The following is a 12,198-nucleotide window of genomic DNA, read 5'->3' on the forward strand; positions in this document are numbered from 1 at the left end:
GCAGCAATTCCCTGGAGAAACAGGTTGGCCTCTGGCCCTTTTCCATCTCACATTTCCCAGTGAGCTCATCAGCAGCGCACAGACCAAGCTCTGGTTGTGGTTGAGCAGCACCAGCACAGCTTAGCAAATGCTGCCCATGATTTGAGGGGGTCACAGGCACAATTCCTGTCTCAAGGCTGCTGCTAACCCTGGGAATTGTCAGCCTAGCCTTAGGAGCAGAGAGAGAGATTTAACAGCCTCTATTCATGTGCTGCGTGGGATTTTTAATGGATTTAATTCTATTTTATTGTTGTGATTTAAACGTACTCTTCAAGTTAAAATTACAGCTTCAGTCTAGATTATTCTCAGTGCTTTCTGGAAGGATTTTCTCCATTTACAAGTTAAAATAAAATCCCTTTCCTTCACCCCAGAGTCTCCAGTGCAAGCTGTGAGGCTGAGCCACATCAGAGGCCTGTGAGCATCCATTTGCCTCCTCTGGGTGAGCAGAAATATTTAGGCCAGGAAAATGGTGGATATTTAGCTTTAAAAACCAGGAGCAAGCTGAGATGACCATATAAAGTGAGGAGTGTGTTAGAGAGGAGCTTTCAGTGTGAAGGAGCAGATTAACCCCAAATTCATGCTGGAATCTCTGTCCATGTGTGGATGCTGCTGCACTGAACCCACCCTGATTTTGTGATCTGCCTTGCAGGAAAATCAAGACCAACTATTTCATCGTTTCCCTGGCCTTTGCTGACCTGCTGGTGTCGGTGCTGGTGATGCCCTTTGGAGCCATGGAGCTGGTTCAGGACAACTGGATCTATGGGGAGATGTTCTGCCTGGTGAGGACCTCCCTGGACGTGCTGCTGACCACGGCGTCCATCCTGCACCTCTGCTGCATCTCCCTGGACAGGTACGAGCTGCAGAGGAAGGCTCTGAGAGCTCTGGGCTACCCTGAGCTGCCAGAGGGCAAAGTTGCACCTGCTTGGAATGGCAGAGCAATAAATCCCCCCCAGGGGCTGATTTTGGAGAGAATCCTGCTGAGGACAGAGAAATTTGGAATGGGATGAGATTTATGGGGAGGGCCTGGGTTGCTCTGGGCGCAGCTCTGTTGGCAGCACTGACCAGGGGTGGGTCTGTTCCTCCTTTTGAGGAAAAAACACCTCAAATGTGTCCAGAGGTGGGAGCTGAGTTGGGGCAGAGGGAGGGACATTGTGCACGGGGGTTGTTACAGCAGAGAGGTTCCTCTGCTCCTAGGAGGAGGGGAAACAGCCTCAAACTGCACCAGGGCAGGCTCAGGATGGGCATCAGCAGGAATTTCCCCATGGAAAGGGTGCTCAGGCCTTGGAGCTGCCCAGGGAGGTTTGGAGTGCCCATCCCTGGAGGTGTCACCTGGATGTGACACCCGGTGCTCTTGGTGACAAGGTGGGGATTGGGCACAGGTCTTCTCCAGCCTAAATCTCCTAGGAGACCCTAAAAACTTTCCTTTCTTTCAAGCTTTTCTTGCCACCTGAAAATAAAGCCCAAAGCCTCAATAATTTATGGTGAGCAATTCTGTTTGACTGCTGTCTGCAGATTTTTGGGTAAATGGCAGAACTTCCATAGGAGTTTTTCACAAGATAAACACTCAGTATAAAACATTTTGGCTATTCTGATCATATTTTTAGAGGGGTTTTTTTTTGTTTTTTTTCAAGTTGTGTGTGGAGATTTCAATACCTTTAAAGTCCCTGTTACTTAGTATTGCTAACAGGGCCAAAATAACCATAATTATTCTTGTTATTGTGACAGCTGATATTTAAATATGTGGCATTTCAGTACCTTGAGAGTCTGAGTGCAGACAGACTTCAAAAAAAAGTTGCTTAACCTCTGTGTTGATGGGCAGCAGTGCTGTGGGTTAGGAGGCAGGGCAGCAGCACAGGCAGGTTGGTATCCAGAGAGAAGCTGACATCCAACAGCCACAGCTCCTGTCCTTATCTGCAAGTTTAAATGGCTGGAACACAAATGGGAAACTGATTATCTTCAAACCATTGACAAATTGCCACTCTGGGCCAATTACCAGGAAAGCAGATGTTGGGCACCGTGCTCTGGACACGACCTTGCTCTCTGAAATGTTGGAGTTTGATTCTCCAGGCTCTTAATTAAATAGAGAGGGTTGTGGAGAGAAGAGAAATGGGATTTCAGCCCCAGATCTGCAGCAGGGGATGAGGAACCTCCTGTGAGAGGGCACAGAAAGGAAGTTCCCCCTTTCTCCTGCCCTCCTGGAGACCCCCCCATGTCCAGAGCTCCTGCTGCCTGTCCCCATCTGCCCCCAGGATCCTGGGACAGCCTGGGCATGGAGCTGATGCTCTAGGCATACCCCTCCACCTGAGCCCTTGGCATTAACCTGAATTTCTCTGACATTTTTTAGTTGGTTTGGGGTTGGTTCTTTCCACAGCGAGGACTGATTGAGAACAGTGTGAAGGGGCCAGAATAGATGAGGAGAAGGTGGTGGATGACCCCAAAAGGGCAGAGCAGGTGGATGAATGAGAGGTTTTTGTGGAGGGAAGGATGACTCAGCCCAGCATCGATCCTCCCTGGGCTGCAGGGGCAGCACTGCTTCCTTCCCAGGACTTAATTCAGTTTTTTCAGCTGTTTGCTCTTGTGTTCATTCAGAATTTATGGGAGTCTGCTGCTTCTACTTGGTAGTTTTTCTGTGATCTATTTCCTGCCTTCTGTTTTATTTCAGGGCATGCAGGTGTGAGTTTTAAGGGGTTTTTAGGAAAACCGGGTGGTTAATCTAATCCTAAAGACTCAGTTTGAAAGTCATTCCCTTCAGCATATTCACAAAGTGTTGCTTGAAAAGACTTTTATCTGATAAAGTCTTGTATCTATTTCCACTGCTATCTCTGGAAAAGAAGGAAACAAGCTCTGAGGCTTGAATTCTCAAAGGCATCAGAGAAAATCTGGAGAAATCACCACGTAATAAACTGATTTTACTGCTCAGACACAGGGAGAGAAGTACTGCAGACAGCCTCTGTCAGTCTCAGTGGGAAAAGGGATTTTCCAAGGTAGCAAAGGTATCTCAGGGCTCACTGAATCCGAAGTTTGCTGCCACTGCCTTAAGCTTTTTCATCATCTCTTTGATATTCTAATATATTAGAGAGATTTACCCTTGAAATATTTATTTATTGCATGTTTTATGCGTACATGTCCATTCTTTGTGCCAGTGCAATAAAAAATAATTGCACTGCAGATAAACAGACCCAGAAGCTCTGATGGAGTCTCCAAACACACCGAACCTGTCAGGAGAGGCAATTTTCTCCTCCAGTATTTGCAGTCCAATTTGCAATGCAATTACTTCTCAAAGTCTTTGGGGGTGTGGAGAAAACAACAGAGAAACAAACAGGTCCCGAATGTCCGTGGGTCGGGGTTTGGATGCACATCTGGCAGCCCTTTGTGCAGCTGGAGCATCCTCTGCCTGCCTCCTGCCCCCTCCTGGCTGCCCCAGCCTGGGAAGGTCCCCAGGGCTGTGTCCCTGTGGCTGCTCTGTTTGCTGGAGTGTTTCAGACACCTGCACACCACAAACCAGCTCTGAGTGTGTCCTTTGATCCCAGACTGATCCTCCACTCAGGCCCAGCCCAAAATCCCTGCTAAGCCAGGGCTAAAGCACAGCAGATGCAGCCGGAGAGTGACAGCTGCTCCTTGTGCTGCTTGCAAACATTAATTACCATTAATGGACAGCAAATTAGCTCAGCCCCGTGGGAGAGGTGATGCTGTAAAGCCTCCCGAGCCCTGTGGTGACATCCTGTGACAGCAGCCCTGTCCCTGTGCCAGGGCACGGAGCGTGGCCCTGGGGACACGGATGGACACTGCCCTGCTCCAGGGGCTCCAGCCCAGCATTCCCTGCTCAGCCCCTTCCCGTGGATCCCAGACGGGCACGAGGGACTGCCTGGTGCCCAGAGGATGCCCAGGCTGTGGCTGGGAGCCACTGTGCCCAGCAGTGCCCTGTAGAATATTCCCAGTTGCCCGGGGCCATGGGGAGGTTGTTAGTGGGGAGAGAGATTAAACTTTGGCTAGCTGGCAGTAATTAATGGCTACAGTCTGGTTAAATGCCCCAAATTCCAGCTGGAGCTCTGCCCAGGCTGTGAATTCCTGTGCCTGTCTCACCTGGATCTGACAGCTCAGGTGGGAGCGCAGAGGCAGCGAAGGCAGGGACAGCTGGGGCTGTCCCCAGGGCAGGTGACACTGAGAGGTGACAGCTGTGGAGCTGTCCCTGCCAGGCAGGACACCAGCTCAGAACGCAGCTCTGAGAGCACTGAGGAAAATCCCAGAGCAGATGGCAGCAGCACAGGCTGAGGGACGCTCTGCCCTTTATTCATCTTTGCAAACTCCAGAAATATTTCATTTATTTCACCCCCTTTGCTGCCAACAACCCTCACACACCTCAGCCTCACGGGGACCATCAGGAGCCCCCTCTCTCTCCATTTGGCAACATACATTTGTTTGTGTTCCCTGCTAAATTTATCCAGCTCCAATTAACTGTTCTCTTTAGCATTTTTCTCAGTGTAATTATCTCAACACCAGCAGGCCATTGTTTTTCTAATAAGAATTTAATTTTGTTAGATATAATCATTTTAGGACATTTTCTTTTTCTGGACCAATGGTGCAGAACTTTGTTTTCTTTGGCACAATGAGAGCCCAAAGCTTATTTGCTCAGTGAGAAAAAGGAAAATAGAAAGAGCTGTTCTTTCCAAAATATGTTAAAATCTGGTTATACAGAGGCCAGAACCTGTTTTCACTGAAATATCAGCAACAGCAGTGTTGGATTAATTTCCCAAAGGCGCAAATAAATTGAAATTATGGCTCCTTAGGTTCATCACTTGGTCAGGGCTCAGTTGGAGACTCTGTCCCAGTCTGGATTCCCTGAGGGACAAGGACAAGGGCAGTGACTTCCCACTGACACTTGCACCCTAACTTTAGGAGAGGGCCAGTAGCACCCACAGTTTTCCCACCCTTTCATCCTCTTTTTTCCAGATTTCCCATCCTTTTGTCTTCCTTTTTCCAGTTTCCCCATCCTTTTGCCTTCTTTTATCCAGTTTTTCCATCCTTTTGTCTTCTTCTTTCCCCCAGTTTTCCTATCTTTTGGCTTCTTTTTTTCCTAGCTGATTTAAGGGGGGTGCAATATTACTCAGTGTGAGTGCTCAGTGAGTGTTCTGTGGCTCATCCTGGCCCCAGGATGATCCAGCATATGCTCTGTACATCATTTTCCATATGCACATGACACCAAATGCTTTGAAGTGTGGGCCACCCCCAGAGCCAGGCTGTTAATAAGGCTGGGGGTGGATTTGTCTGTCTGTGAGAGCTGAAGAGCTCCTTGCAGGGTAGTGCCTGCAGGCTCCCAGCTCCAAACTGCACTGCAAACCAGGAGATGCTTTCATTTCTCTCCAGGGGCAGGGAATGATCTCCTGCAGCTCAGTAATTCCATTTCTGCAGTGCCCAGGAGGCAGGAGGGAGCAGTGCTGTGGCCAGAGCCTCAGCGGGGCTGAGGCAGGAGCTGAGCACTCCAGGGCAGCTTTGGCACAGCCAGGGGATGGAGGAGGTGTTTGGATAAATCAGAACTTCCCTGTCATGGCCCACAGCCCTTTGTGCTGCTGGCAGGCAGATCCAGGAGCTGCAGGAACTGTGGAACTGGTTCCCAACTGGGACCTTCCAGCGCCTGGGGGAAGATGGAAGGAGAGTGCCAGGACAAGGGAATGGTTCCCAGGGACAGAGGGCAGGGATAGATGGGATTTGGGAAGGAATTCCTGGCTGGGAGGGTGGGCAGGCCCTGGCACAGGTGCCCAGAGCAGCTGTGGCTGCCCCTGGATCCCCAAGGCCAGGCTGGACAGGGCTTGGATCTCCTGGGACAGTGGGAGGTGTCCCTGCCATGGCTGGGGAGGAATTAAATTATCTTTAAGGTCCCTTCCCAAGTCCCTTCCTGTAGTTCAGAGGATTCCACACCTTCCCTGTGATCCTCTGATTTCTGCAGTGGCCAGGAGAGACATAAGGCCAGAGAAATGATGGATTTCTTCTTTTCAGCCACCTGTGAAATGTCAGCACCTGATTCATTCCTGTGGCAAATGTCTGATAAGGAAAAGGAGAAGTATTAGAATATAATAACCTTTGCTTTATTGGAAGAGCTGCAGCTCTGGGAAGGGATTCCTGTGTTTCCCCTTCAGTGGAGAATGTCATTGCAGAGGAGAGGAGGTTTCACATCAGCTGCTCTGCTGGAGGGAACAGGGAAGTGAACATTTGCGAGGAAGTTGACTGATAATAGAGAGAATTAATATTTAATTGGGCCTGGACATGGTATTAATCATGTGTATGTATTGCATCTTATGTTCATCCATCACCCTGCCCCAGCAGCACGTGACAGACATTCCTTGGGAGCCCAGGAAAACAGCCTTGCTTGGAATGGAGCACAAGTACAGAGCATGTCTTCATTCCAGCCTCTGACTAAGACTATTGACAATCTCACAGATATAATTACTTTTCTCCTAGTGAATAAATAGCTGCTAAAATGCTCAGGCCACCACATGCATCAAACCAGCAGCTCCTGCACCAGCTGTGACTTCCAGGGCTTCTGGTGGCACCCACAGCTGTCTGATATCTGATTCCCTGGATGGAAACCCTGCTGGGCTCTGAGGAGTGGGTGCTGTGCTCCTCTGCCTCCCTCCCCATCACACAATTGTCACCCACACCCTGCTCAGGGCACTTTGTCGCCCAAAACAGTGACAGGAGGAGCCCAGCTGGGCTGGCTGAGCACGGGGGAAGTTCTGGTAGCAGCCAAAGTGAAATAAAATAAAATCTTCTGACGTGAAAGTGGAGGAAAATTGCTGCTGAATCACTGGGAGGGAAGAAATATGAGAGCTTAAGGTGTCATTTTTACAGGCATAATTTTTACTCTAATGGCCCTTAATAGCAGGAACAATTCAGTGTAATTCTTTCAGCTGCAGCAGAGAGAGGAGCAGAGAAATGGGATCACTCAAACTGCTGGCAAGAATTGTTTTCCTGCTGCAGTTAATTATCAGTGTACAGTGGTTTTCTCTTCCTGTTTGCTTATCCAACTTGTCAAAGGCTAGCTGCTGGCTTGGCTGGTTTTATCCTTTCATTTATTGGATTTCTTCTTTTGCCCTTTCTGCAAAGAAATGGAGTCTCTCGTGCCTTGGCTTTGGTGCCTTTGATGTCCAGCACTTCCAGCAGGTGACTTTGAGATAAGAAACAATGAAATAGTTTAAATTTCTTTTTTAATATAGGTCCTTTGTGTTGAGAGTAGGAGGAACAGCTCTGAAGCTCTCTCTGTCTCAATAAACCTCCCCAAAATTCCTGTTGGAATTCCAAGGTCATTTCCTGGACAGGGATCAGCCCCAGGGGAGCTGGAGCTCCACCAGAGGAACATTTCACCCACAGCTCTAAAAGATCAGGTCCTGGCAATTCCTATTTTTTGGAAGTGCAGCTTTCCAGAGGATCAGGCTGACTTTTCATGCACGCAGGAAACCAGAGGAGAACAGAGGAATTATCAAATTGCAAGAGTTGAATGCCTGTTTCAGCGTTTTTCCCCTGTGACATTTTGAATCTTGTTTCAAAGAGACTTTTAAGAAATGTTTTCTTTTGACACTTTGATATTATTTCAAGCCTCTGTGTGGAATATATCATCTGATTTTATCAAAATAAAGCAATTCGGTTGACTCCACATGACTTTAAAAAAAAAAAAGCCTTAGGAAAAAATGGAAATTCTTGTATTTTTGTGCCTGTTTAGGACAAAACTCTTGGTTCCCACTAAAATCTTGATGAAATAAATGCACAGCTCGAAGAGCAGCTTTTTAATACACACACATGTGCTTGCTAATTTAATTCCTCTAATTCATGGTTCTGCTGCCTTCATAAAATTTTTTTACTAAGGGTGCTGAAATCCAAAAATCTAAAGAGCAAAAAATATTTTATTGGGAACTTGAGACTGATTGTCAGGTCAGGACCAGTGAAAGTCTGCAATTGGATATTTGCTGGTCTGGTCTTCTTAGGAATAAATAATAGTTTCAGAGCCAGAGATTTCCAGTTTTAGCTTTGCTACCCCTTCCTGATGGAGAGATCCACCTGCAGGGAGTGGCACAGGGATCAAACAAAAAGACAATTTGATTTCTTTTTTCTTTGAGAAGACATTTTTAGGTCGTAACTGCTTTAGAAGCAGGAACCTGTTGTCCTTGGGATATTTGGAATGGATCAGGAGGAGGAAGGAGAGTTCAGGGCACATCCCCTTGATGGTGCAAAGGCACCTTTGCCCTGTCCCTGGGAAGGTTAAAGCCCAGAGGTGAAATCCTGGGAAATGGAAGAGCCCACCTCATTTTACTGCCAGTTTCACAGCTTTGGGATACTTTGTTAATTTGTGCTAGCAGCTTTTGCAGCCTTGTCAAAATAAATGCCCGGCGCAGGAAGTTCAGCTAAGGCTGCCTGGAGGGAAGGGATATTCCTTGGAGGGTGGGGACATCCTGGGTGCAGAGGGAAGCAGGGCTGAAGATGGGATTTCGCCCTTGCCCTGCCACCTCAGACAACCCCCAGCATTTACCTGTGCCTCATTCTCCTTGGAAAGCAGAAAACTCTGGCTTTCCTTTGCCAGCCACTGTGAAACCTGGGGCAATGTCCCAGGTCCCTGTGTGAGAGGCCCCATGGAAGCAGGATACAGACTCCTGTTTTCCCTCTGGTTTGAAAGGCAGCTGGAGAAAGGGCTTTAGAATTTAATTTTTAGAAGGCTTGGAAGTCTCTTCAGACTGTTTCTGTCCCATTTCTGTATTGCATACAGGTAGGAATCTTATAAAAGAAAAGCTTTATCAAATCAGGGCTTAGGCCTGTTAATTTTCTAAGTACAGCTAAGCAGCTAGCTAAGTTCCATGTGAAAGAATCTTGAAAATGAAAGCCAATTAACACAACAAGTTTGCCTTTTGAAGAAAACCAGTTTGCACCTTTAATAACAAAAGATCTGTCCCATGAGAATCCACAAAGAAAATACATAAACACCTGTGAATAGATAAAGTCTGAACAGGTACACACAAACACCTCCTAACCAATGGACTGAGTGGCAGGAAAACTCCCAGCCAATTGAACACAAAATCTGTGAAAACTACAGAAAAATGAGTTATGGGAATAAAGAATTGGCTTTTCTGCATGAAGACCCTGCTTTCTGACCCATTTTTGCCCTGCAGGTACTATGCCATCTGCTGCCAGCCCCTGGTGTACAGGAACAAGATGACCCCGCTGCGCATCGCGCTGATGCTGGGGGGCTGCTGGGTGATCCCCACCTTCATCTCCTTCCTCCCCATCATGCAGGGCTGGAATAGCATTGGCATCATTGATCTGGTGAGTAGCCAAGCAGGGACACCCATCCAATCTGCTGGCTGGGTGCTGGATGTTCTCTAAAAAGCAATTTTCAGGGAACGGGGAAAAGAAAGGGAGAAACTTCTTGTTGCCAGTGCAGAGGGGCTGCTGAATTTCTGGAGGGGTCTTTAAGAGGGGGTGAGGGGGCTCTGTCCTGGAAGGACTGACACAGGGACAGGGCTGGCCTGGGAGAGGATTTTAGCCACATTCACTCCGAGTTCAGTGAGGAGTCTTTGGGAAAGAGGCCAAGCCCAGCTGGCCCCTGACAACACTTCAGGAGTCCTTGGTCCCCTTGGCCTTTGCAGCTCTCACTTAAATACGAGGCAGGATTATTCTCTTGGTAGAAAAAGCAAGAGCTTGTAGTGCCAGGACAAGGGAGTGGCTGCACACTGCAGAGGGCAGGGTTGGATGGGATATTAGGGAAAATCTCCTTCCCTGGGAGGTGGTGAGGCCCTGGCACAGGTTGTCCAGGGAGGCTGTGGATGTGTCCAAGGGTCCAAGGATGGCTGGATGGTACTTGGAGCAACCTGGTCTAGTGGAAGGTGTCCCTGCTCATGACAGGGGGTAACACAAGAGGATTTTGAAGGTCCCTCCCTGTTGGAGTCCTGGACACTGAGAATTTTAGACTTTCTGTGCTGACAGACTCTAACTCCCAAGAGAGCCCTAGATTTGACCTGAGGCCGTAGAGAAAGCTTCACAAATTGATTGATAGCGCTGAGATTATGAGCACGTAGTTGACACCTCCCAGCCCAACCCATTCTCTGATTCCCCCTTCTTCCCTCCTTCCTTGCCGCACCCTCCGCACCCCAGATCCAGCAAAGGCAGTTCAACAAGGCCTCCAACTCCACCTACTGCATCTTCATGGTGAACAAGCCCTACGCCATCACCTGCTCCGTGGTGGCCTTCTACATCCCCTTCCTGCTGATGGTGCTGGCCTACCACCGCATCTACGTGACGGCGCGGGCGCACGCGCGGCAGATCCGCCTGCTGCAGCGCGCGGGGAACCCGGCCGAGCCACGGCAGCACCACCAGGAGCCGCAGCCGGGCCTCCAGGAGCCACGGCAGCACCACCAGGAGCCAAGGCAGGGCCTTCAGGAGCCACGGCAGGGCCCCCAAGAGTCATGGCCGGGCCCTCAGGAGCCATGGCAGCACGCCCAGGAGCCCCAGCAGGGCCCTCAGGAGCCGTGGCTGGGCCCTCAGAAGCCACAGCAGGGCCCTCAGGAGCCACGGCAGGGCCCCCCCGACCAGCACAGCAGCCACCGCATGAAAACCGAGACCAAAGCTGCCAAGACCCTGTGCATCATCATGGGCTGCTTCTGCCTCTGCTGGGCCCCCTTCTTTGTCACCAACATCGTGGATCCCTTCATTAACTACACGGTGCCCGGCAAGCTGTGGACGGCCTTCCTGTGGCTGGGCTACATCAACTCGGGCTTGAACCCTTTCCTCTACGCCTTCCTCAACAAGGCTTTCAGACGTGCCTTCCTCATCATCCTCTGCTGCGGCGACGAGCGCTACCGAAGGCCTTCCATCCTGGGCCAGACCGTGCCCTGCTCTACCACCACCATCAACGGCTCCACGCACGTGCTGAGGTGAGTCTGCCCCGTGCCTGCAGAGGCTGGGCCCTGGTAAAGGAATGAAGCAGGGATTTATTAAAAGCCCTTCAAAGGTTACAGCCTTGGGCAGTGCCAGAGCCCAGATGGGCTCCTGGCCACGAGTTCTCACACTTTGATCAGTTTGGGTCCATTTCCATGCTGGGGTTCAGTGTCCAATTCCAGCTCCAGGGGATGCAGTCCCACCCTCCCAGGTTGCTCTCCTCCATTCCCTGTTGTTTGCACTTTTTGGGCTGAAGCTGCAGCGGTGTCCTTGGTTGTGGGGCTAGAAAAGGATTGTTCTGTGGGACTGAGCTGTGAGGAGAGCTGCTGACACTTCACATGGAGCTCAGAGCTCTGTACCAATGCAGAGGCTGGAAAATAGGAAAGCTCAACTGAAGGCATCAGCCCAGGGTGCCCAGAGCCTGCAGCCACCAGCAAGAGGAGTTTGTACAGGAGTGCTTTCATTTTGCAGTATCTCAGTGGTATCAGTGCTTAGAAAGGGATGGGACAAAAGCAATCCTGAGGTGCTCAGACAGCCTGAGTTTGCAGGGAACAGGTATGGGCAGTTCCTCCAGAGATGTGCCCAGAAAGAGCTGGGAGAATGCAGAAGCTGTGTGTGAATTTTGGCATCGTTTGTTCTGAAGGGAACAACTTGACCCTGTGGATGTTGCCTGCTGCATCTCCTTTAGGAAAGGGACCAAAAGTTTCTGCAAATGGGGAAGTTGTGCCAATGGGATTTTACAGCTGCTTTTTGTCCCCTGGCAGGGAGAGCAGTGGCAGGAGGGACAGACCTTGTGCTGAACTCAGCTATGACAAACATTAGCACAATAATGAGCTGTAAATAGATGGGGATTTCTGTGTGTTCGGGGTTCTGTGCAATACCAGACTAAAAAAGCCAAAATCATCTGAAAAATGCTGTGCTCCCCTTGAAACAGAGTGTTTGCATTTCTTCTGTCACGAGTAGATATTTATTCAACACAAACCAACAAACTCCTGCGTTCTGCAATCACTGAACTCTTGTACAGCACAAATGGATGGGGAGCCAGGTCAGCATTGCTGGAATTCCTGGATAAAACAAGTTGTGAAATTTTGCCATAGCAAAGAAGATGACTTTGGGTGAAATGTATTTGAGCAATGATCAGGGCAGACAAACTCTGGAACATCTGGGTCAGGGAGGTCACTCTGCTGCGTTCCCATTTCCTCTCAGAAGTGCTCAGAGCCCTGCATTGCTCTCTTCAGGGAA

The 12,198-nt window shown here is 49.4% G+C and overlaps 1 protein-coding gene across 1 annotated transcript in view; it reads left to right on the top strand.

The window, feature by feature from the left end:
- Positions 1-12,198, top strand: part of HTR4 (5-hydroxytryptamine receptor 4) — a gene marked incomplete at both ends in the record, with an annotated part of 44,465 nt that overhangs the window by 12,450 nt on the left and 19,817 nt on the right. The window contains 4 exons of the mRNA XM_084215822.1: positions 689-889; positions 9,192-9,345; positions 10,174-10,392; positions 10,603-10,952. Coding sequence (XP_084071948.1) covers positions 689-889; positions 9,192-9,345; positions 10,174-10,392; positions 10,603-10,952 — 924 coding nt within the window. The remainder of the gene's footprint in view (positions 1-688; positions 890-9,191; positions 9,346-10,173; positions 10,393-10,602; positions 10,953-12,198) is intronic.

Source organism: Fringilla coelebs, assembly GCF_963513975.1.
Source record: "Fringilla coelebs genome assembly, chromosome: 15".
NCBI classification, from domain to species: Eukaryota; Metazoa; Chordata; class Aves; order Passeriformes; family Fringillidae; genus Fringilla; species Fringilla coelebs.